At 43.6% G+C, this 22,883-nt stretch overlaps 1 protein-coding gene across 2 annotated transcripts; it reads left to right on the forward strand.

The window, feature by feature from the left end:
- The first annotated feature begins 259 nt into the window (after nucleotides 1-259).
- LOC124413316 (transcription factor collier-like) lies at nucleotides 260-12,872 on the forward strand. Of its 2 annotated transcripts, XM_046893822.1 has the most exons (10): nucleotides 260-263; nucleotides 4,614-4,695; nucleotides 5,815-5,947; nucleotides 6,202-6,243; nucleotides 8,962-9,116; nucleotides 9,213-9,339; nucleotides 9,417-9,716; nucleotides 9,951-10,184; nucleotides 10,988-11,139; nucleotides 11,842-12,872. In XM_046893822.1, the coding sequence occupies exons 2-9, from the start codon at nucleotides 4,681-4,683 to the stop codon at nucleotides 11,116-11,118; spliced, it is 1,137 nt and encodes a 378-aa protein (XP_046749778.1). In that variant the 5' UTR covers nucleotides 260-263; nucleotides 4,614-4,680; the 3' UTR covers nucleotides 11,119-11,139; nucleotides 11,842-12,872. The 2 variants fall into 2 exon arrangements, with proteins under 2 accessions (XP_046749778.1, XP_046749780.1); XM_046893824.1 differs by lacking the exon at nucleotides 6,202-6,243.
- Nucleotides 12,873-22,883: the final 10,011 nt, after the last annotated feature.

Here is a 22,883-nt window from a genome sequence, read left to right on the forward strand (position 1 = left end):
GGGGGAGAGCAAACTCGATTCGCACACTCTATTAGATTTTTCCTCACGGAGAGCCTGCAGCTCCTCGCCTTAGAACCAAACGTTCTTCCTCCCTCGTCGGCGTAGCTTTCCTTCTTATATGTATATACCGAGTCTCAGACTTCCTAGTCCTCTTTCAGGCGTTCGGGTTTCGGGGTTCGCCCAAGGCCGGAGAAATCGTAAGAATTTCTGCTGCTCACATACTTCGGATGTTGAGAACAGAATTGAACATCGAATAACGATCGGTGTGTAAAATTGATTTTTACAGAAGCATTCAGAGTGCGAGTTACGAAGATACCGTTAATTGGCAAGCTTACTAAACCCGTAACCTAAGCATGATTCGAGGAAATAAACTGATTCCTGGTGAAAAAAAAATTGTGAATCACTGCAAAAAATAAATAAATAAATAAAACCGCGGTACGAGAGTCGATGATTTATCGCGCAAGGTTTGATTGAATTTATCCGAACTTTGTTTGCACACGATCCATCGAGAGTTCGGTGAATTTCGTCCGCGTACAGGACCCCCGTGTTTTTTTTAATCACCGACCTTTATTTTTCGGCCGAAACCGAACCCTGCATCACCAGCACAAGGATCAGCCGTTCTGTGGTAAAGTCGTGCGAAATGTGAAAGCCGTAGGTATACCGAACCAGCAAACGGTGCACATTTGCCGCCTCGCCTCGCTGCGAGTATATGTTTTGTTGTTTTCTGCTTTTATTCTTTTTTTAATTTTTTTTTTTCGTTTCATTTTCATCCGTGCACAGTATCGAGGGGCGCACCCCGCTGGACCGGCCATGCAGGTGCGTTTGCCGAATGTTGGTATTTGTACGTAGGAGAATTCGCGTTGTGTAAAAGCTCCCTGTGTCATACGCAAGCACGATCACCGTGAACCGGAGAGGCAGAGCCACCCCTAAGGGGTGGGGGATTGTTTTGCAATCGGCCCTCCGCGAGGCTTCTGTATATATTATTTCGTGTCAATTCGTTAGTGGCAGGACAAGGGGCGCCCTGCACCTCTCGAGCAATCCGATACCGTCGCTACGCAAAGCGATATGCGGACAAATTGGCTCGACTACGCGTAGTCGAAAACCCCACGTTTTCGATCCCGCGATTTTTTCCGCAGGGTGAAATGGCCGTGAAAATGAATTCTGAGAAAGGCTTGATTTCTAATCAATGAGGTTAGTTTTTATCGCTGAATGTAAGGAACTCTCGAATTTAGTATCACGAATTGACCAGAAAAATTTTAGCGTTGACTCCTCGTGAAATACAGATCTTAGGACACCCTTATTTCGGATTGAAAAATTTCCATGCTATTAGATTTCCTAACGTTTGTAAAGACGCTCTGTAACGAGAAGTAAATCATCATTATCCCATGATTCATTATCTCGTTGAAAGCTCGATTACTTTTTGTAAAAAAATTCATTTAAAAACAAAGAGAAACTCTCAGTGCTATTTACAAACTAATTCCCCCGAGCACAGACGCTGCATGTTTGTAAAAATTCAGGAAAAAAAAAGTTTCCCCTAATAAAACACACAATCTTCAACCCTCGGAAAACTTGCAAAAGAAATTTGTCCACAGGTTAAAGGACTCTGAAAAATGTCCAGGAACGCTATAAAATCGCCGTCGAAATATACACGCCATGCGTGTGAACTCGCATGTGATGTTTCACGGCTGTTTTTTAAGGGAACGTTTAAAATTTAGGAGGCGGCACGTGGCATCGGCAATAGAAAAGAGGCGGCATACCCGAGAGGGTAGGGGGGTACTGTATTAAAGGCGCGGTACTATCGGTGCTACAGATCGTCAGACGGAGCACCTGTTTAGCCGTGTGTCTGTCTGGTGATGGAGCTCACTATCTATGTATACGAGCAAGAGAGAACGGCGGGTAGGTAGGTTACTCTACTTGTTCCTTTCGTTTCCCCTCGTGTCGTCCGCGAAGCTCGGTGGCTCCGCGAGAGACACGGCAAGCTTACAGAGCGGCGATCGAGCCTCCGATAACCGGTACAATGCCTTTGAATACCCATCCAGCATCGCGATAAAATCTTAACGTCCTAAGAGTAAACAAAATTAAATTCCACCCCTAGCCTCCTTTCATCCCCCACCACCCACAGGCGACCCTCGAAACGCCACAGAACTCCAGAATACTCAGAGGGCTTCAGCCCTCGGCGAGACGCGAAACAGTGACGAAGAAAAATACTAATTTCGTTTGGGTGGAACTTTTTTTTTTTAGGCTAATTGTACTTGGGGTGCTTGACGTTGTTTGTTCTATGAAATTTAACCCTTTTACAACCAGGCTTTGGACGAACTAGCCGCAGTGAGACTTCGATATTAACCCGTAATCAGAAACGCTGGTTGAACAATATTTTTTGTTTTAATTAAGGGTAGCTTGAGTGTAATCGGAAGAACTTTGGTAACAAGTTTCGGGATTCCATAACGCAGTACGCGGTATTTGTCCGTAAAATTGTCGATAGCGTTAATCCTCCTTCTCCTTCACCGCCTGTATAATAATTCGTACGACGCAAAAACACCCCCGAAACGACGTCGCAAAGGGTGTCCAACTTTTTTTCCGGTAAGTCAGGTGGTGTGCAGGCATATAATAAACCTGTGTGGATAAAACGTTGGCTGATTCAAAAAGTACACGTTTGATTTTTCCCGTTCCGTTCCCAGAGGGATGAAGCGCGCGACGTTCTCCGCTGGGGGCTGACAATGGCGTCCCTGGGGAGGGAAAGCCTACTAGCAGCCCCTCTCTTCCCGTGTTCCTCTCTTCCTCTCCTTTCTCATCCCCCATCCCGCCCTCCTGATTGTTTCCTACGCAGCGTCCCTCTCCCACCTCCAATCCACGTCGCCTGCTGCGCCTCCGCTGCCTCCTTCCCGCAATCCTCACGCATAACGCACACGAGCCGAATCCTCTGCCATGGCATCACGCACACCCGCTGAGACTCTCCCGACGTCGACGCGGCGTTCTTCCCCCTTTGCTCCTGCAGCCACCCCCGTTTGCACCGGCATACCTACTACACCCTGAACCGCCATCGCCCTGTTCTCTCCGAAAAATTCCCGAATTCAATATCCCCCGATATCCTACATAATTCATGAAAATTGAGCCCGCCGGCTCTTTGCCTCGTCGACGCTCGTCTGTGCCACCTATGTGTGTCGACGACTCCCTGCCCCGTCCCGTTACGCGTTACCCCCGAATATCCACGAATATCCACACACGATTCCATGCCGACGTTCAGTTTATACACCTTATACCTATACCCTGCAACTATCTCTCTGCAGCCCCAGAGCTGTTTGGTGGTGGTTGTCACCCGTTACTCTTGCTCCTACTCCAACCCCTATGACAACCAGGTATTGGAAGAAACTCTGAGAGACGTTCCTGCCATCAGACTAAATCATTCATCGTCATATCCGTATTGCTTTTAATCCAGATGCTGGTCTAGAAAACGAATCATCTGATTTAGATTAACATGAGAATGTACACCGTATCATTTGATTTGTTCAAATTCTGTTTCTTCAGCAGTTTAAAATCTCTGGTGTTGGATGTACGTTGAATAGTGAATTTTTTAGATTCACTTAATACGAGGAATCGTAACACTGTCATTAAAAGCTCAAGACTTTTCAAATCCTGTGCAAAAACGTGAATGTAGAAAGTAAGTTGTTGCTTGTTTGTCTGATCAGGAGTACGAATTGATTCGTCGATAGCGATACTCTCAAATGCAATTTATGTTTACACTCTCTACTAACAGAATTGTAAATTTTAACAAGTATAGCAACGGGGTGTTCAAAAAAATTGTCCTCACTCTACTCGCTTGATCATACGCAGTTTGGCTGATCGTTGGCTCGTGTGTGTGATATGTATACATACACGAGGTGAGCAGGTATATGAAATTGAACGTGCCACGGGGGTCTAAATAGTCTTGCGAAGTTTAACTATTTAAGAAAATATCGAGACTACGTTCTTCCATGAACTTTGCACGCTTAAATTATTGATTACATGCCTCGTCAGCCTCTCACCCCGTCTGATGTTGCTGAGCTGGCGAAGGCTTGTGCGCCTTCCAATCTCGGCCTCGATCTATCCACGATTTTATCTTCGATTGAACTTTTCCTCAAAATCGATTATATTACGACGAGGTAAGATCTCCTGCGGTAATTCTTAGATACCTTATAGAGACGTGGCACCGAAGAGGAGAAGGAAGATCAGGAGGAAAAGGATGCAGCCGCGTTTTTCGGAACGATAATCGTCAGGTCCCACAATTATATTTTCTTCCCATTTCACTGCCAGATCTTCTACTTGTTTACGTTTTTGTACTAACAAAGCAGTCCTGCAAGTCGAGGGTTCCACGGCTCCGGTGGTCGGACCTAAACACGTGGCTGGTTTAATCTAGAGAAATGTTGAATAATGTATGGTTGAGAAGAGGGTTGCGATTGGTACATGCAGAATTCACGCGTGCCTCACCGACCCTGACCAAATCCTCCTACCCTCTGCCTCCCTTTCCTCTTCTACCACCCTGTAACCTAATTAAATCTCTAGAATATACGTAAGAAGTGTTTAACACCTTGTAAATTAATTTATTACATACCAAAAATCTCGTATTTCGGTTGCAGGTTTTTCCTCAAGTTCTTTCTAAAGTGCAACCAAAACTGCCTCAAGAACGCCGGGAACCCGAGAGACATGAGACGATTTCAGGTGAGCATGGAATTCCCTCAAGTATCCACGACACAGAATCTTTCAATTATCTTTCGACCGTAAGCATTACAAAAAAGCAGAGCATAATTGAAGGAATTTTGTCTCTTCCGCTTTCGTTATATTCTGTCGAGTTTCTTTTTTCTCTCTCTTTCTGTTTTGGTCGAATTGGAGCTGCTGACAGCGTTGGGACGGAGAAGTGAGGGGGTGGGGGGGAGTGTATTATAGGCAGTGACAATTTTTCCGTGGGGGAAAAAAATGTCACTAGACACTGCAGCGTGGCGTTAGTCGGGCACTCGAGTTAAGGAAAAGTTGTTGAAAGTTGAGCGCCGTGGGTTCTGGGAGGACTTGTAATCCGGGAGGCTGGCAATTAGCCCGACTCGACATCAACCGACAACCCCGTTTCACCCCTTATCCTCTATAACAACCCCCACTTTCATCCCGCCCGTTTGTAACCGAGGTGGGTCGGCGGCGGCGGCGGCGGCGGCGGTGGCTACGGGACGGCACAGTGCCGCGAGTATCTCGTCCCCTTCGCCCCAGAAACAAAAGACAGAATTAAAAAATAAATTACCAAAAACCAAGCCACCCCGCAATCCAGTTGTTCACTTTCGCTCTCTTCTCTCTCATCCCCAGTTCCTCTTTCACTTGAACTCTCCCTGTTTTCCGCTTGGCTAAGCCGCAACCGGAATTAAAATATTTATTGCAGTTTTGAATTTGTTTAGAAATTGCTTATTGCCGAAAAGTTGTGGATTAAAATTTTACCAGGGCAGAAATGTACGCGGGGTGGGGTGCTCCAAGTTGGAAAATTTTCACCGCACTCTGCACTTTCTCTGCCCCCCCTCCGTCACACGGAGTTCATGTCATTTTAACGTCGAGTTTCACTCGCAGCTTTCCGCAAGCTCAAAAAATCTTGAAACCCGGGGGCAGAAAAGACAAAGCGTCGGAAAAGGGAGAAAAGTTTTATACATAGGGCGCAGCTGGCCTTCGGTCGACCGGTTTCTTCAAATCTTGCCACTTTTACTTTGGCTCTTCTTCTTCGCAAAACGCAGTCTCTCCCATCTCTGTCACCCTTAATTCACTGAAAACTACGCTGGATATTAATTGCTCGTTGACGTTTGGCAGGTGATCATCTCGACCCAAGTCGGAGTCGAAGGGCCGCTCCTAGCTGTTTCGGACAATATGTTTGTCCACAACAACAGTAAACACGGCCGGAGGGCGAAACGCCTTGACCCGAGTGACCCCGGCGAGTACAACAGTAAGTAAATCAACCCTACAGATTTTTAGGTAAACGCGTACCAACAGATGATGATTTCCCACCGAACACTGCACTGAGCTCTCGATAATACCGGGTCGAATACTCACAATCAGCGAAAGAACACTTAGTCCGATAAGTAGGAGTCCGCTTAAACTTGCTTCCCATGGCACCATGGATAGTTGGCTAGTTGAATGACCTAGTAAATAGTCCGATGACCTGCATTGATTTTATAATTAAATTCGGTGTGTTCGCAGAATTGATGTACTGTACCCTTGACGGAGTGATGCATTACAAAGGTGATTATAAATATTATTACTAGCATACGCCAGTGGTAGTCGAGTTTAAGCGGCCGTTAACTATTGCATTATGGTGTACCATTATATGTACGAAATCACCCGAATTTTCATAGCCCAACGCGTTCTAGTTCACCGGAATGTAACAAGTCTCTTTCGTATAACCGCTGAGAATAAGTTCAGAATGAGAGTGCCACTCAGAGGGAAATTTCCTTTATGGAGCACGAGGAGGTGCACCTTGGGAAATGGCTCGGCCATTTGGAACCACCCAAGTTCAGATGAAACCAACTTACTGAATACTGGGCAACAACTTGAATTCATTCTCCTTTTTTCATCTCACTAGTAAATCTTTTCACCATTGTGTGTAATGAAGTAAGTCATGAGTTCAAGTGAAAGTGACGGATGTTCAAATCCCTGAGAAAGCGATATTAGACAAAAATTTACTGTTGGTTGAGGAATGACTTTCGAAACACTCATGTGTAGTAGACATCTGTAAGTTTATTCATGAAGGACTGCCAACTCTTTTCAACAATCGTTACTGATGCGGATGTCTTTACCGTACGAGCATTAAACTCTCGAAATTCATTTCATCCTTGGGGAGTTCATACAATATGGGAGATAACGCATCATTACTCCGTTGCAGGTAAAGTTACGTCTTATCTTTACTTGGATGGTTTCACGGTGCGTGCATGAACCCTCTTAAAGTCACCCAGCTCACACGCGAGATTTAAGTATACGGGCGAAATTAATCATTAGAGAATTAATGCGTCAGGGTTGAACGAGAAGAGGGTGAGTGTCTGGGATGGATCACAAGGCGAACCGGTACCTATAAGGTAGTACAAGAAGTCGTGAGGCAATTCAGCAAAGTTTTGCGTCGGTCGCGCATACAAACGGCCGATATCGTTGAAGCACCCCTCTACTCGCTCCCAATGCTACGAGAGACAAGATGTAAATCAATGGCAGCAAGAGGAAGAGAAAGTAGAATGGTGAAGGAGGAAACGATCTCTCACCGCTTTCTGCCTTTCCATTCTTCCTTTCTTTCCTCGTCTTCCGACGTCTCTCTTTTCTTTTCCTCTTTTGTCTGGTTGGCTACAGTCACCCAAAGACGTGGCTGAATTGGCTGGCCAAGTCCCGCTGCCTAGCGAATCCCAAGTCTAAGCTATCTTGGGACTGCCACGTGCCCTCGGACACTCACACCGTCATCCCCCGATCGTGCATGCGCCCACTACGCTTAGCTCCCTATGTATAATGTACAGACACACAGAGCACCCCTTATACACCGGGGCAAAACGGGCATACCAATGAGACAAAGTGGCATTTCGTGCTTTTTTCAACCCGCTATAATCTCACCCCAACGCAGGCAGCCGCCGCATGAAAAAGGAAAAAGAACAAGCCTTGTTCCGATTCTGGAGAGGAATAAATCACTCTTGAACTCCAGCTACGCATACATGCGCACTGAGTTGGTATGCGAAAACTAGGGACTGTGAAGCAAATCAAGGATTGAACCAAACACTTGTTGTCGGATTGAGTTGAAACAATTACCTCTTGAAAACCGAATTCATTCTCCTTCTTTTTTTCGATAATATTCATTCATCCAGTCTCCGCTGTGCAAAGATGAAAATCTTCCATAAAATTTACAATTGAACATAGTTAAGCGCGCGATCCGACGGTGATCAGAATCGAGAGAAGCCGAAGACCGTAGCCTCTGGGATCCGCGAGGAGAAAGAACGGCGAGGGGAAGAACAGTGAGGATTTTATTTATTCCGAGATGGTACGCTTGTTCCGGGTTCCACAGCCCTCTTGCAACCGCCACGTTTCTCCTTTGCCCAAGTCCCTCTTTGCAACCATTTCTACCCCTGTACGACAGCTCCCTACCTTCTCTGCAAACGAAAGAGAGAGAGAGGAGAAAAAAAAGCCAGGCAGTTGCCAACAAAATGAAAGGACACATCACAGTGATCAGCAACTTCAAGTTGGTTCTAATAATTGCGCTACCTGAATACCCAAAATCCCTTTAACGACGGACCCGATTCAGCCTCAACTAGCAGAAAAAAAGAGCGTATTCTAAAACAACCATCAACCTGATGGACCATCAGAATCGACTGAATCCATGGAGCACGTTGTGTGTATCCACGGGTTGATAAAGTACAGTAGTACTGTTTGCGTTGGTGAAAGATTTATTAGATTCGAGGAAAGTGTTTGAGAATCACTGAGGGCAATATACCATGATGTCAACCACTCCGGCGTGGCTGGGCTCTGGCAGCGGGGGCGAGGAGAACCGAGGGAGAGAGAGGGAGGTGGGGAAGAGAGAGAGAGGGGAAGAAAACGGGCGGGTGGAGGGTGATACTGGTTTGGCTTTGCCGGGGTACAAAATGATATCATTGGGTTATAAATTCCAAGCAGAGACACCGCCGGCCCGATCGCCCTCTCCTTCTTGGTACAACCCTTCTCTGACTGCGGGTCCCGTCTCTCTTCTTCTCTTCTTCTCTTCTCTCTCTCTCTCTCTCGTTCTCTCTCCCCCTCCCTCCCTTTCTCTTAGTCTCTCTATCTCGCGGAGTACCTCTCCGGCTCTACGGCAGTCCTCTTTCCACCCCGAGAACCCCGCGCCAGAAAATATATCTGCCTGCACCCTACCTCAACCGAATAAACAGAATATTCGGATAATTCTCCCCGACGAGGGCACTTCTATTACAACCCGAGACACGGTACTCTCTATTTTTTCAGGCCTCTATCCACCCCTGCCCGTCGCTACCCCATGCATCAAGGCGATATCGCCCAGCGAAGGATGGACGTCCGGCGGTTCCACCGTCATCATCGTCGGTGACAACTTCTTCGACGGACTGCAGGTCGTCTTCGGGACCATGCTCGTGTGGAGCGAGGTAAGCCTCACAATTCGGATATACATTTTTTTTTATTATCTGCTAGTATGTCGTCGGAAAGAATGTCTCGAGTTCAAAGACCGTAATCCGTTTCAGCTAATCACACCGCACGCCATCAGAGTCCAGACACCACCGCGGCACATACCAGGAGTCGTCGAAGTGACTCTATCCTACAAGAATAAACAATTCTGCAAAGGAGCACCGGGCCGGTTTGTCTACGTTTGTGAGTATCCTGCACTTCTCAGCTTCAACAATTAGTCAAAGCAAACTCTGAAATACCATTTCTCATCCATTCCGCAGCACTGAACGAACCAACGATCGACTACGGATTCCAGAGGCTACAGAAACTCATCCCCAGGCATCCAGGCGACCCGGAAAAGCTTCCGAAGGAAATAATCCTGAAGAGGGCGGCTGACCTGGCAGAAGCTTTGTACAGCATGCCGAGGGGTGGGAACGCGGGCATCACCGGCGCGCCCAGAAGTCCGGGTTCCGGTCATCCTCCACCACCGCCAACGTCCACCTCCGCGACAGCCTTCAACTCTTATACAGGACAGCTAGCCGTGACCGTGCAGGAAAACGGTAGCGCTAAATGGACCGACGGTAAGTCCACGTCTCGTGTCACATCCCCAAACTGCAAGACAAATGTAGAACCTTGGCAACTTCTTTCGAACTTGTAAGCCCATCGTTGGGCATAGCTTCTTCCTTATTCCGAATCACAAACAAACTCCTGAAGCAGTTGGTCGATTCTTCATTATCATACTGATGAGGCAACGTCTTCGAGCTGAGTGATCGGATACTGATGCGTTGATCTGACGTGCAGGTTTCTATTTCTAGACGGCGGCTCGGCGACGACGGGAGCCGGGGGAGGTGGCGGTGGTAGCGTCGGAGGCAGTGCGGACGCCTACCGTCAGAGCAGCAGCGTCAGCCCCCGCGGGGGTGGCACTGGTGGTGGCTACTGTGGGAGCAGCGCGAGCACCCCACACAGTCACAGTACCGCCGGAAGCTACTCAGCCGCTACCAACCCCTACACGGTTCCCCTACCCGGAAGTCCAACCCTCTACAACTCCCGTAAGTATTTCCAATCCCCACGCACTCTTTGTTCCTATTTCTCTCACTGACGCTTCGTCCGGCTTCTTCCATTCCCGTATGTCGGCCGTGAAAAGTTTATACTTGCAGTTCGTGATGTTACGTTGATATTATCAGTCAGCACCGAAAGATTCACGTGTGACACTCAGAAGAATACAGTAAATTATTCTTTAAGCTCTCCGGTGAAAGCACGAGGGTATCAGGTTGAAACAAGGTGGCACAGTTACCTGCTAGAGAAATTAGAAGGAGGAAAAATACTGTGATGCATTTCTCCTTCTTTGTTTATTGATTCAAATTCAGTTATGGCAATTAATCTAAACTTTCTTAATGATCAAGTTGTGAACTGCTCGTCAAATACTCGACCACTTTAAACTCAGATGATCCACATTTCTTTAAAGGCAAAAAAACTGTGACCAAGTTCAGTGTCTTGGGTATTGGACCATGGCAATATTGTAAAATGCATTATCGCAGTTGCGAATATAATAATAACAAAAGTGGAAACGTAGAATCATGTCAGAAGTGTCAAAATTAGAAGGATGATCACCATGGATCACGCTGAACACTATTAATTGCATGCGCCTAAACTGCACGATGTTGAAGAGCATATCTTTTGCCTTTTGGTATACATACCCGTTGCTATAAATACAGGAACTGAAAAGCTTTTTAGACGGAATGCATGACCATGCAAGCTTTCGAAAGGCCACAAGCAGCGCGAGTAACACGCTTATTTAAGTTGTTTTTCACTGCACGTCCACTTATCGTTTCTCGAATGATTTTCGTTTTAGCGCACGAACAGTACGGCATTTTCTATTCGTCCGGCGACGCCAGTGCTTTCGCCCCGGTCCTGAGACCCCCGACTTCCTCGGTCCCGTCGCACTGGCCCACCCAGCATCACCTCGCTACCGCAGCACAGTAACCGATATACTAATTCAACAACGTACGTATACCAGACACACACGTAAATGCAACAACTACCCTGCAGCCAACCCGCATGTCTATGTTTTGCCCGAACCTTAAGCATGCATGCACAATGATTCTGAAATAATTTTACGGAGTCCGGTGGAGTCCTGGATAAAGAAATGTAGAAGTGTAGAAGCAGGTAGAGCTTGACGGCACAGGAACCGCAGGTTTGGGTTGAGTAGTAAGTCACGCTGCCCACAAGACAGATAGTCATCAGGAATGATATGTTTATTTGTTTTCGTGAAGTTTTTTGCCTAGTAATCACTTAATCACTACTGTCTTTTACCACCGTGGATTGACCGACTTGCTATATCATGAACTCGATGAAGCATTCATGTATCGATATTTTCCCTCAGTCAATGGGTATAAGACGTGCACAGATCAAACGGTCTCTAATATCCATTCCAAGGGTATAATTCAGTTGTTTGACATTGAGGTGGAAGAACTCGAGTAAAAGTTATCCGTTGCAATAGTAAATTCAACTTATTGTGAAATAAAAATTTTGGCTTGTTACCAAAATTGTATGTGCCTTTCGGAAGGGTATGGAAAATTATCTCGAGGCATGTACATCCCTCAATTCATACCTCTGTGAATTAACAGCTGATATTAGTAATGTATTATCCCAAGTTCATAAGGGAGGACAGCACCTAACGTATGACTAACAGTGGCCATGTTGCAGGGTTAGGAGGAGTCGTGGGTTCGCCGTTCAACATGAACCCGTTTATGCTGCCAACCTGCAGCCAAGGCTACTCAGCCGCTGGTAGTCCTCTGCTGTCAACTTCCGGTAAATAGTGTTACGAAATCTAAGCTTCCTCGAGGAGAGGCGACTCCCCGGTGGAGCGCTGACCCGGATGAAGCTTAGAAAGTGAACGAGCGATGAAGATGGAAGACGAAGTACCCAGAGCAGACGATCGTGATAAGTGTGTACACATATTAATGAAAAATTTGGGATACATTTATTATGTATGGATTATGGGTACATGTATTTATGTATAATAGTAACCAGTAAGATGATAAATTTATGCTAGTGATAGCTAGGAAAGTTTCTTTTGTTTCTCTGTTATTGTTTCACTTTGTTTATAACGAAGTTTTGAAGTCAACATTATTTCGAAGAATACCAGTGCAAATTTATTAGGATTGTGAGAAGCAACACATGTATAGTGATAACGCGTTATATATAGTAGCGAGTAAGAAATAAGGAATATACATATCGCAGCTACTGAGGAGTTAGTATTTACCAATAGTTTATTGTATCGATAAATATGTATGCAAATATGTATGTACATAGGTTTACAGAAAGATATATTCACATATGTCAATGTATGTATATGAATGCATCATAATTTTATTACACGCCATTATCACAGTACCTACCGTTTCTCTGCTGGTTTTTAGTTTCTTTTGGAGTCGTGTTTTTTATTTTTATTTTTTTTCTACATTGTCCACACAGCATAATCTTTGATAAGTTGTATTCGTAAAAGATAAAGGTTTACTAGGTGACGCACACATACAATGGGCATAGCTACACAATTTGTACAGGATGGAATATTTCTAACCGAATTCTAAAATTACTCAAACAGCTATGAAACGCTGTGTAGTCAGAGACATATCGCTTTTGAAACTCTGTAATTTTGAATCTAAGAGGAAAAATACCGAATGAATCAGTGACATAATGAAAGAGAAACTAGTAAAAAAAAAATGACTAATAAAAAATGTTATCGATTTCGAAATTGTAAAACTATTCTTTTCGTCAGTACAACGCAGCTCCATGAAATATACATATATTATACATAGTTAGGTAGATTATACACTTACGTATGTAATTATATATCATGATGTGATCTGTATAATACGTGTAAATATTGTTACAATGTACAAATTATTTCCAACTCAACGAAAAAAGAATATTATGGGGCAGGGAAAACGGGGGGAGGGGGTGAATTTAAATAAAAATGATTGTAGAATTGAATGACGCTAATTAACGGATTCAAAAATAAAACTTGACTCTGAGCATGTAAATAGATGTAGTTGATTTTAGTACACCTATAGCTTATGTGTAGCTGCAAGATATTGTAACAACAGTCATGGCGGACCCTTTTTCGTTGATAGCAGGCCAATATTATCTATTATTATAAATTGCATTGTACGATGGATCGATTGAATACATCACCGCGAACAAGTTTCAAAGATAATGTTGGACACAACGATGCGCATTCGATTTCGGAAAAATTATTTTTCCGACTTTGAAATATAACGCGCTCTTGTTTTCACTCGATAAGAGACACCTGAATTGCAGTGTATGCAGTTTTGACGGAAAGTATTATTAAAAACAAAAATCTATTACGAGGATCCTTATCAAAATGAATGGCTTATAACTTGCTTTTTTGCGATCGCTTCAACCAAAAACTAGTGACCCGCTTCTTGGAGCGACTACAAACTATGCACGATTATGTTCATAGGCAAGATGACATCGATACAACGTCTGGATAGACTTGTTCGATTGTTTTGTAGAGTCAGAGAGTTTTCAACTGAGTAAATATAAGCTTTCGTGTTTTTGCGATTTTTGAGGGTGAAAATTTTTCCTCCAAGAATCGATTGAATGCACCCTTATTAGACTGTTTGTACCCTGAGATAGCCAAAAACGACATCACATAAAACATCGTGGAACTAACGGCAAACAAGACACGAAGAAAATATGGAGACGTTTCATATTTTGCGGTCGTAACTTTCAATTCGTTGTTCACAGCGAGTCGACAAATTTCCTTGATTGTGGGGGAAAAAATCGATAAGGGTTAACCTTGCTTCTTTTCAGGCCGAAACTTTTTTTTCCATAGAATCGAATGAAAAGATCCTATTGGACTCATTGAGCCTTGAGAAAGCCAAAGAAGACATCTAGAAAACGTAGACCAACAGCTGAGAAGACAAAGAAAAATACAAGGACATCTTTCGGTTTTCTGCTGCATTCCCTGATCCGTTGTTCGCAGCCCATTCGAACCGCAGGCAATTTATTTCTCTCACAAAATTACGTCAATATGGTAACACAAGAACCGATTACAGCATTATTTAAGATCGTCAAAATTTTAGGATATTCCAAAGAGATGAGCCTCCGTTTCTTGTAAAGCATGAAATTTCTGAAGTCATAGTCGATTTGTATGACCCTTTCTAAACATATTGGACCCTCAGGAACGCAAACAACACACCAAGATGAGCGTAAGACAAACAGCTGAGAAAATACGAAAAAAATATGAAGATATTCAATGATTTATTCATTCTTATTAAACTAGTGAGAAGAAATATTGACAATAAAATATTCTGTGTGATGAATCGTATTCTGCTAAAGTGAGTTGCGCTTGCGCACAAGCCGCGACATCAAAAATACTTACAAACTACGATAATTATAGTCTGCTACAAAATTTTTCATATTCTGTTTAAGATACTATATACTGCACTCCGTCTTCGACTTCTACAATGATAAGATTTCCTGAATTATGTTCACACATCTTTTTGCGATTCTATTTTTCTGTCACTTTCATGCTATTGAGCAGCTTGTCATAATACGACACACTGACACGCCAACACTTGTATTAGAATAAGGATGAATTGATTAAACTTGAAAGTTGTAGCTGAGACTTTATGATTTCCCTCCCTCCTTGAATTACTTTCGTAGGTTCTTGATCTCATGGACTTAATTTGAAATCCGGTGTTCGACTAAGTGAGCATTACTTTGATGAGATTTTTGACCCAGGAAACAATACTTCTATAATCGATTTGTACAATTCGTATGAGACTGAATGAACCCTCAGACATGCAGAATATAGCTTGAACTGTAATGAAGATTTTTCTCGCTTTCGGCCGTCATGTGAAATCCGTTAGTCTCGGTGCGTCAAGACTAGATGCGATGAATTTCTCACAAAAAATTACGTCGGAATAGTACCTGAGAAAAATGATTCCAGCACTTTTCGGAGTCGTCGAAATTTTCGCCGAAAATCCAAAAGGGTTAGCGTTACTGTTTTCGTGATTTTCGAAGCTGAAGATTTTTGGTCTCCGAATCGATTTATATGACCATTTCTTGGCTGATTCGCACCCAAGAAACTCAAAAATCAGTTAGAAAAAAGAGTAGGACGTACAGCAGGGAAATAACGACGAAAATTTCCAGTTCTTCGACTGTAACTTTTGAGGCGCTGCTCGCAGCGTATTGGAACAGCGCTTAATCGACTCCTCTCGCAAAATGACGTCGGAATAGTGCCTGAAAGAATTAATTTCAGCGCTTTGCAAGATCGCTGAAATTTTTGACAAAAATCCAAAGGGGATAGCCTTGGTTTTTTTTCGATTTCCGGAGCCGAAAATTTTTCGTCCCGGAATTAATTTGTATGACCCTTTCCAGAGTAATTCGACCACCAGGAACTCATAAAGCAGATGCGAGAGAGCGTAGGACCAACAGCAGAGAAATGACGGAGAAAATCTCCAGTTTTTTGGCTGTAACTTTTGAGGCGCTGCTCGCAGCGTATTGGGACTGCGCTTAATCGATTCCGCTCGCAAAATTACGTCGGATTAGTGCCTGGAAGAATTAATCGCAGCACTTTTCAAAGTCGTCGAAATTTTGGCCAAAAATCGAAAGGGGTTAGCCTTAGTTTTTTCCTCATTTTTTGAGCCGAAAATTTCTCGTCTCTGAATCGATTTGTATGACCCTTTCCGGAGTGAATCGACCCCCAGGAACTCAAAAAACACATGAAAAAGAGCGTAGGACCAACAGCAAAGAAATGAGGACGAAAATAAGCAGTTTTTCGCCTGTAACTTTTGATCCGTTGCTCGCAGCGTATTGGGACTGCGCTGAATCGATTGCGCTCGCAAAATTACGTCGGAATAGTGCCTAAGAGAAATAATCGCAGCACTTTTCAAAGTCATCGGAATTTTGGACAAAAATCCAAAGGGGTTAGCCTTAGTTTTGTCCTCATTTTTTGAGCCGAAAATTTCTCGACTCTGAATCGATTTGTATGAACCTTTCCGGAGTAAATCGACCCCCAGGAACTCAAAAAACACATGAGAAAGAGCGTAGGACCAACAGCAGAGAAATGGGGACGAAAATAAGCAGTTTTTCGCCTGTAACTTTTGATCCATTGCTCGCAGCGTATTGGGACTGCGCTTAATCGATTCCGCTCGCAAAATTACGTCGGAATAGTACCTGAAAGAATTATTGGCAGCAGTTTTCAAAGTCGTCGAAATTTTGGCCAAAAATCCAAAGGGGTTAGCCTTAGTTTTTTCCTCATTTTTTGAGCTGAAAATTTCTCGTCTCTGAATCGATTTGTATGACCCTTTCCGGAGTAAATCGACCCCCAGGAACTCAAAAAACACATGAAAAAGAGCGTAGGACCAACAGCAGAGAAATGAGGACGAAAATAAGTAGTTTTTCGCCTGTAACTTTTGATCCGTTGCTCGCAGCGTATTGGGACTGCGCTTGATCGATTCCGCTTGCAAAATTACGTCGGAATAGTGCCTGAAAGAATGAATCGCAGCAGTTTTCAAAGTCGTCGAAATTTTGGCCAAAAATCCAGAGGGGTTAGCCTTAGTTTTTTCCTCATTTTTTGAGTAGAAAATTTCTCGTCTCTGAATCGATTTGTATGACCCTTTCCGGAGTAAATCGACCCCCAGGAACTCAAAAAACACATGAAAAAGAGCGTAGGACCAACAGCTGAGAAATGAGGACGAAAATATGTAGTTTTTCGCCTGTAACTTTGGATACGTTGCTCGCAGCGTATTGGGACTGCGCTCAATCGATTCCGCTCGCAAAATTACGTCGGAATAGTGTCTGAAAGAATTAATCGCAGCAGTTTTCAAAGTCGTCGAAATTTTGGCCAAAAATCCAAAGGGGTTAGCCTTAGTTTTTTCCTCATTTTTTGAGCCGAAAATTTCTCGTCTCTGAATCGATTTGTATGACCCTTTCCGGAGTAAATCGACCCCCAGGAACTCAAAAAACACATAGAAAGAGCGTGTGACCAACAGCAGAGAAATGAGGACGAAAATAAGCAGTTTTTCGCCTGTAACTTTTGATCCGTTGCTCGCAGCGTATTGGGACTGCGCTTAATCGATTCCGCTCGCAAACTTACGTCGCAATAGTGCCTGAAAGAATTAGTCGCAGCAGTATTCAAAGTCGTCGAAATTTTGGCCAAAAATCCGAAGGGGTTAGCCTTAGTTTTTTCCTCATTTTTTAAGTCGAAAATTTCTCGTCTCTGAATCGATTTGTATGACCCTTTCCGGAGTAAATCGACCCCCAGGAACTCAAAAAACACATGAAAAAGAGCGTAGGACCAACAGCAGAGAAATGGGGACGAAAATAAGCAGTTTTTCGCCTGTAACTTTTGATCCGTTGCTCGCAGCGTATTGGGACTGCGCTTAATCGATTCCGCTCGCAAAATTACGTCGGAATAGTGCCTGAAAGAATGAATCGCAGCAGTTTTCAAAGTCGTCAAAATTTTGGCCAAAAATCCAAAGGGGTTAGCCTTAGTTTTTTCCTCATTTTTTGAGCCGAAAATTTCTCGTCTCTGAATCGATATGTATGACCCTTTCCGGAGTAAATCGACCCCCAGGAACTCAAAAAACACATGGAAAGAGCGTGTGACCAACAGCAGAGAAATGAGGACGAAAATAAGCAGTTTTTCGCCTGTAACTTTTGATCCGTTGCTCGCAGCGTATTGGGACTGCGCTTAATCGATTCCGCTCGCAAAATTACGTCGCAATAGTGCCTGAGAGAATTAGTCGCAGCAGTATTCAAAGTCGTCGAAATTTTGGCCAAAAATCCGAAGGGGTTAGCCTTAGTTTTTTCCTCATTTTTTGAGTCGAAAATTTCTCGTCTCTGAATCGATTTGTATGACCCTTTCCGGAGTAAATCGACCCCCAGGAACTCAAAAAACACATGAAAAAGAGCGTAGGACCAACAGCAGAGAAATGAGGACGAAAATAAGCAGTTTTTCGCCTGTAACTTTTGATCCGTTGCTCGCAGCGTATTGGGACTGCGCTTAATCGATTCCGCTCGCAAAATTACGTCGGAATAGTGCCTGAAAGAATGAATCGCAGCAGTTTTCAAAGTCGTCGAAATTTTGGCCAAAAATCCAAAGGGGTTAGCCTTCGTTTTTTCCTCATTTTTTGAGTCGAAAATTTCTCGTCTCTAAATCGATTTGTATGACCCTTTCCGGAGTAAATCGACCCCCAGGAACTCAAAAAACACATGAAAAAGAGCGTAGGACCAACAGCAGAGAAATGAGGACGAAAATAAGTAGTTTTTCGCCTGTAACTTTGGATACGTTGCTCGCAGCGTATTGGGACTGCGCTCAATCGATTCCGCTCGCAAAATTACGTCGGAATAGTGTCTGAAAGAATTAATCGCAGCAGTTTTCAAAGTCGTCGAAATTTTGGCCAAAAATCCAAAGGGGTTAGCCTTAGTTTTTTCCTCATTTTTTGAGCCGAAAATTTCTCGTCTCTGAATCGATTTGTATGACCCTTTCCGGAGTAAATCGACCCCCAGGAACTCAAAAAACACATGAAAAAGAGCGTAGGACCAACAGCAGAGAAATGAGGACGAAAATAAGCAGTTTTTCGCCTGTAACTTTTGATCCGTTGCTCGCAGCGTATTGGGACTGCGCTTAATCGATTCCGCTCGCAAAATTACGTCGGAATAGTGCCTGAAAGAATTAATCGCAGCAGTTTTCAAAGTCGTCAAAATTTTGACCAAAAATCCAAAGGGGTTAGCCTTAGTTTTTTCCTCATTTTTTGAGCCGAAAATTTCTCGTCTCTGAATCGATTTGTATGAACCTTTCCGGAGTAAATTGACCCCCAGGAACTCAAAAAACACATGAAAAAGAGCGTAGGACCAACAGCTGAGAAATGAGGACGAAAATAAGCAGTCTTTCGCCTGTAACTTTTGATCCGTTGCTCGCAGCGTATTGGGACTGCGCTTAATCGATTCCGCTCGCAAAATTACGTCGGAATAGTGCCTGAAAGAATTAATCGCAGCAGTTTTCAAAGTCGTCGAAATTTTGGCCAAAAATCCAAAGGGGTTAGCCTTAGTTTTTTCCTCATTTTTTGAGTCGAAAATTTCTCGTCTCTAAATCGATTTGTATGACCCTTTCCGGAGTAAATCGACCCCCAGGAACTCAAAAAACACATGAAAAAGAGCGTAGGACCAACAGCAGAGAAATGAGGACGAAAATAAGCAGTTTTTCGCCTGTAACTTTTGATCCGTTGCTCGCAGCGTATTGGGACTGCGCTTAATCGATTCCGCTCGCAAAATTACGTCGGAATAGTGCCTGAAAGAATGAATCGCAGCAGTTTTCAAAGTCGTCGAAATTTTGGCCAAAAATCCAAAGGGGTTAGCCTTCGTTTTTTCCTCATTTTTTGAGTCGAAAATTTCTCGTCTCTAAATCGATTTGTATGACCCTTTCCGGAGTAAATCGACCCCCAGGAACTCAAAAAACACATGAAAAAGAGCGTAGGACCAACAGCAGAGAAATGAGGACGAAAATAAGTAGTTTTTCGCCTGTAACTTTGGATACGTTGCTCGCAGCGTATTGGGACTGCGCTCAATCGATTCCGCTCGCAAAATTACGTCGGAATAGTGTCTGAAAGAATTAATCGCAGCAGTTTTCAAAGTCGTCGAAATTTTGGCCAAAAATCCAAAGGGGTTAGCCTTAGTTTTTTCCTCATTTTTTGAGCCGAAAATTTCTCGTCTCTGAATCGATTTGTATGACCCTTTCCGGAGTAAATCGACCCCCAGGAACTCAAAAAACACATGAAAAAAAGCGTAGGACCAACAGCAGAGAAATGAGGACGAAAATAGGCAGTTTTTCGCGTGTGACTTTTGATCCGTTGCTCGCAGCGTATTGAGACTGCGCTTAATCGATTCCGCTCGCAAAATTACGTCGGAATAGTACCTGAAAGAATTATTCGCAGCAGTTTTCAAAGTCGTCGAAATTTTGGCCAAAAATCCAAAGGGGTTAGCCTTAGTTTTTTCCTCATTTTTTGAGCTGAAAATTTCTCGTCTCTGAATCGATTTGTATGACCCTTTCCGGAGTAAATCGACCCCCAGGAACTCAAAAAACACATGAAAAAGAGCGTAGGACCAACAGCAGAGAAATGAGGACGAAAATAAGCAGTTTTTCGCCTGTAACTTTTGATCCGTTGCTCGCAGCGTATTGGGACTGCGCTTAATCGATTCCGCTCGCAAAATTACGTCGGAATAGTGCCTGAAAGAATTAATCGCAGCAGTTTTCAAAGTCGTCAAAATTTTGACCAAAAATCCAAAGGGGTTAGCCTTAGTTTTTTCCTCATTTTTTGAGCCGAAAATTTCTCGTCTCTGAATCGATTTGTATGAACCTTTCCGGAGTAAATTGACCGCCAGGAACTCAAAAAACACATGAAAAAGAGCGTAGGACCAACAGCTGAGAAATGAGGACGAAAATAAGCAGTCTTTCGCCTGTAACTTTTGATCCGTTGCTCGCAGCGTATTGGGACTGCGCTTAATCGATTCCGCTCGCAAAATTACGTCGGAATAGTGCCTGAAAGAATTAATCGCAGCAGTTTTCAAAGTCGTCGAAATTTTGGCCAAAAATCCAAAGGGGTTAGCCTTGGTTTTCTCCTCATTTTTTGAGTCGAAAATTTCTCGTCTCTGAATCGATTTGTATGACCCTTTCCGGAGTAAATCGACCCCCAGGAACTCAAAAAACACATGAAAAAGAGCGTAGGACCAACAGCAGAGAAATGAGGACGAAAAAAAGTAGTTTTTCGCCTGTAACTTTTGATCCGTTGCTCGCAGCGTATTGGGACTGCGCTTAATCGATTCCGCTCGCAAAATTACGTCGGAATAGTGCCTGAAAGAATTAATCGCAGCAGTTTTCAAAGTCGTCGAAATTTTGGCCAAAAATCCAAAGGGGTTAGCCTTAGTTTTTTCCTCATTTTTTGAGTCGAAAATTTCTCGTCTCTGAATCGATTTGTATGACCCTTTCCGGAGTAAATCGACCCCCAGGAACTCAAAAAACACATGAAAAAGAGCGTAGGACCAACAGCAGAGAAATAAGGACAAAAATGAGCAGTTTTTCGCCTGTAACTTTTGATCCGTTGCTCGCAGCGTATTGGGACTGCGCTTAATCGATTCCGCTCGCAAAATTACGTCGGAATAGTGCCTGAAAGAATTAATCGCAGCAGTTTTCAAAGTCGTCGAAATTTTGGCCAAAAATCCAAAGGGGTTAGCCTTAGTTTGTTCCTCATTTTTTGAGTCGAAAATTTCTCGTCTCTAAATCGATTTGTATGACCCTTTCCGGAGTAAATCGACCCCCAGGAACTCAAAAAACACATGAAAAAGAGCGTAGGACCAACAGCAGAGAAATGAGGACAAAAATAAGCAGTTTTTCGCCTGTAACTTTTGATCCGTTGCTCGCAGCGTATTGGGACTGCGCTTAATCGATTCCGCTCGCAAAATTACGTCGGAATAGTGCCTGAAAGAATGAATCGCAGCAGTTTTCAAAGTCGTCGAAATTTTGGCCAAAAATCCAAAGGGGTTAGCCTTAGTTTTTTCCTAATTTTTTGAGTCGAAAATTTCTCGTCTTTAAATCGATTTGTATGACCCTTTCCGGAGTAAATCGACCCCCAGGAACTCAAAAAACACATGAAAAAGAGCGTAGGACCAACAGCAGAGAAATGAGGACGAAAATAAGTAGTTTTTCGCCTGTAACTTTGGATACGTTGCTTGCAGCGTATTGGGACTGCGCTTAATCGATTCCGCTCGCAAAATTACGTCGGAATAGTGCCTGAAAGAATTAATCGCAGCAGTTTTCAAAGTCGTCGAAATTTTGGCCAAAAATCCAAAGGGGTTAGCCTCAGTTTTTTCCTCATTTTTTAAGTCGAAAATTTCTCGTCTCTGAATCGATTTGTATGACCCTTTCCGGAGTAAATCGACCCCCAAGAACTCAAAAAACACATGAAAAAGAGCGTAGGACCAACAGCAGAGAAATGAGGACGAAAATAAGCAGTTTTTCGCCTGTAACTTTTGATCCGTTGCTCGCAGCGTATTGGGACTGCGCTTAATCGATTCCGCTCGCAAAATTACGTCGGAATAGTGCCTGAAAGAATTAATCGCAGCAGTTTTCAAAGTCGTCGGAATTTTGGCCAAAAATCCATAGGGGTTAGCCTTAGTTTTTTCCTCATTTTTTGAGTCGAAAATTTCTCGTCTCTGAATCGATTTGTATGACCCTTTCCGGAGTAAATCGACCCCCAGGAACTCAAAAAACACATGAAAAAGAGCGTAGGACCAACAGCAGAGAAATGAGGACGAAAATAAGTAGTTTTTCGCCTGTAACTTTTGATCCGTTGCTCGCAGCGTATTGGGACTGCGCTCGATCGATTCCGCTCGCAAAATTACGTCGGAATGGTGCCTGAAAGAATGAATCGCAGCAGTTTTCAAAGTCGTCGAAATTTCGGCCAAAAATCCAAAGGGGTTAGCCTTAGTTTTTTCCTCATTTTTTGAGTCGAAAATTTCTCGTCTCTGAATCGATTTGTATGATCCTTTCCGGAGTGAATCGACCCCCAGGAACTCAAAAAACACATGAAAAAGAGCGTAGGACCAACAGCAGAGAAATGAGGACGAAAATAAGTAGTTTTTCGCCTGTAACTTTTGATCCGTTGCTCGCAGCGTATTGGGACTGCGCTTAATCGATTCCGCTCGCAAAATTACGT

The sequence above is a fragment of the Diprion similis genome, chromosome 12 (genome assembly GCF_021155765.1).
Source record: "Diprion similis isolate iyDipSimi1 chromosome 12, iyDipSimi1.1, whole genome shotgun sequence".
Classification (NCBI taxonomy): Eukaryota; Metazoa; Arthropoda; class Insecta; order Hymenoptera; family Diprionidae; genus Diprion; species Diprion similis.

What these genes read in the sequence shown, in the direction of transcription:
- LOC124413316 (XM_046893822.1), top strand. An exon ending in TGACCCCGGCGAGTACAACA is followed by an intron (nt 5,948 to 6,201) that starts GTAAGTAAATCA and finishes GTGTGTTCGCAG; the next exon opens with AATTGATGTACTGTACCCTT. An exon ending in CGGAGTGATGCATTACAAAG is followed by an intron (nt 6,244 to 8,961) that starts GTGATTATAAAT and finishes CTATTTTTTCAG; the next exon opens with GCCTCTATCCACCCCTGCCC.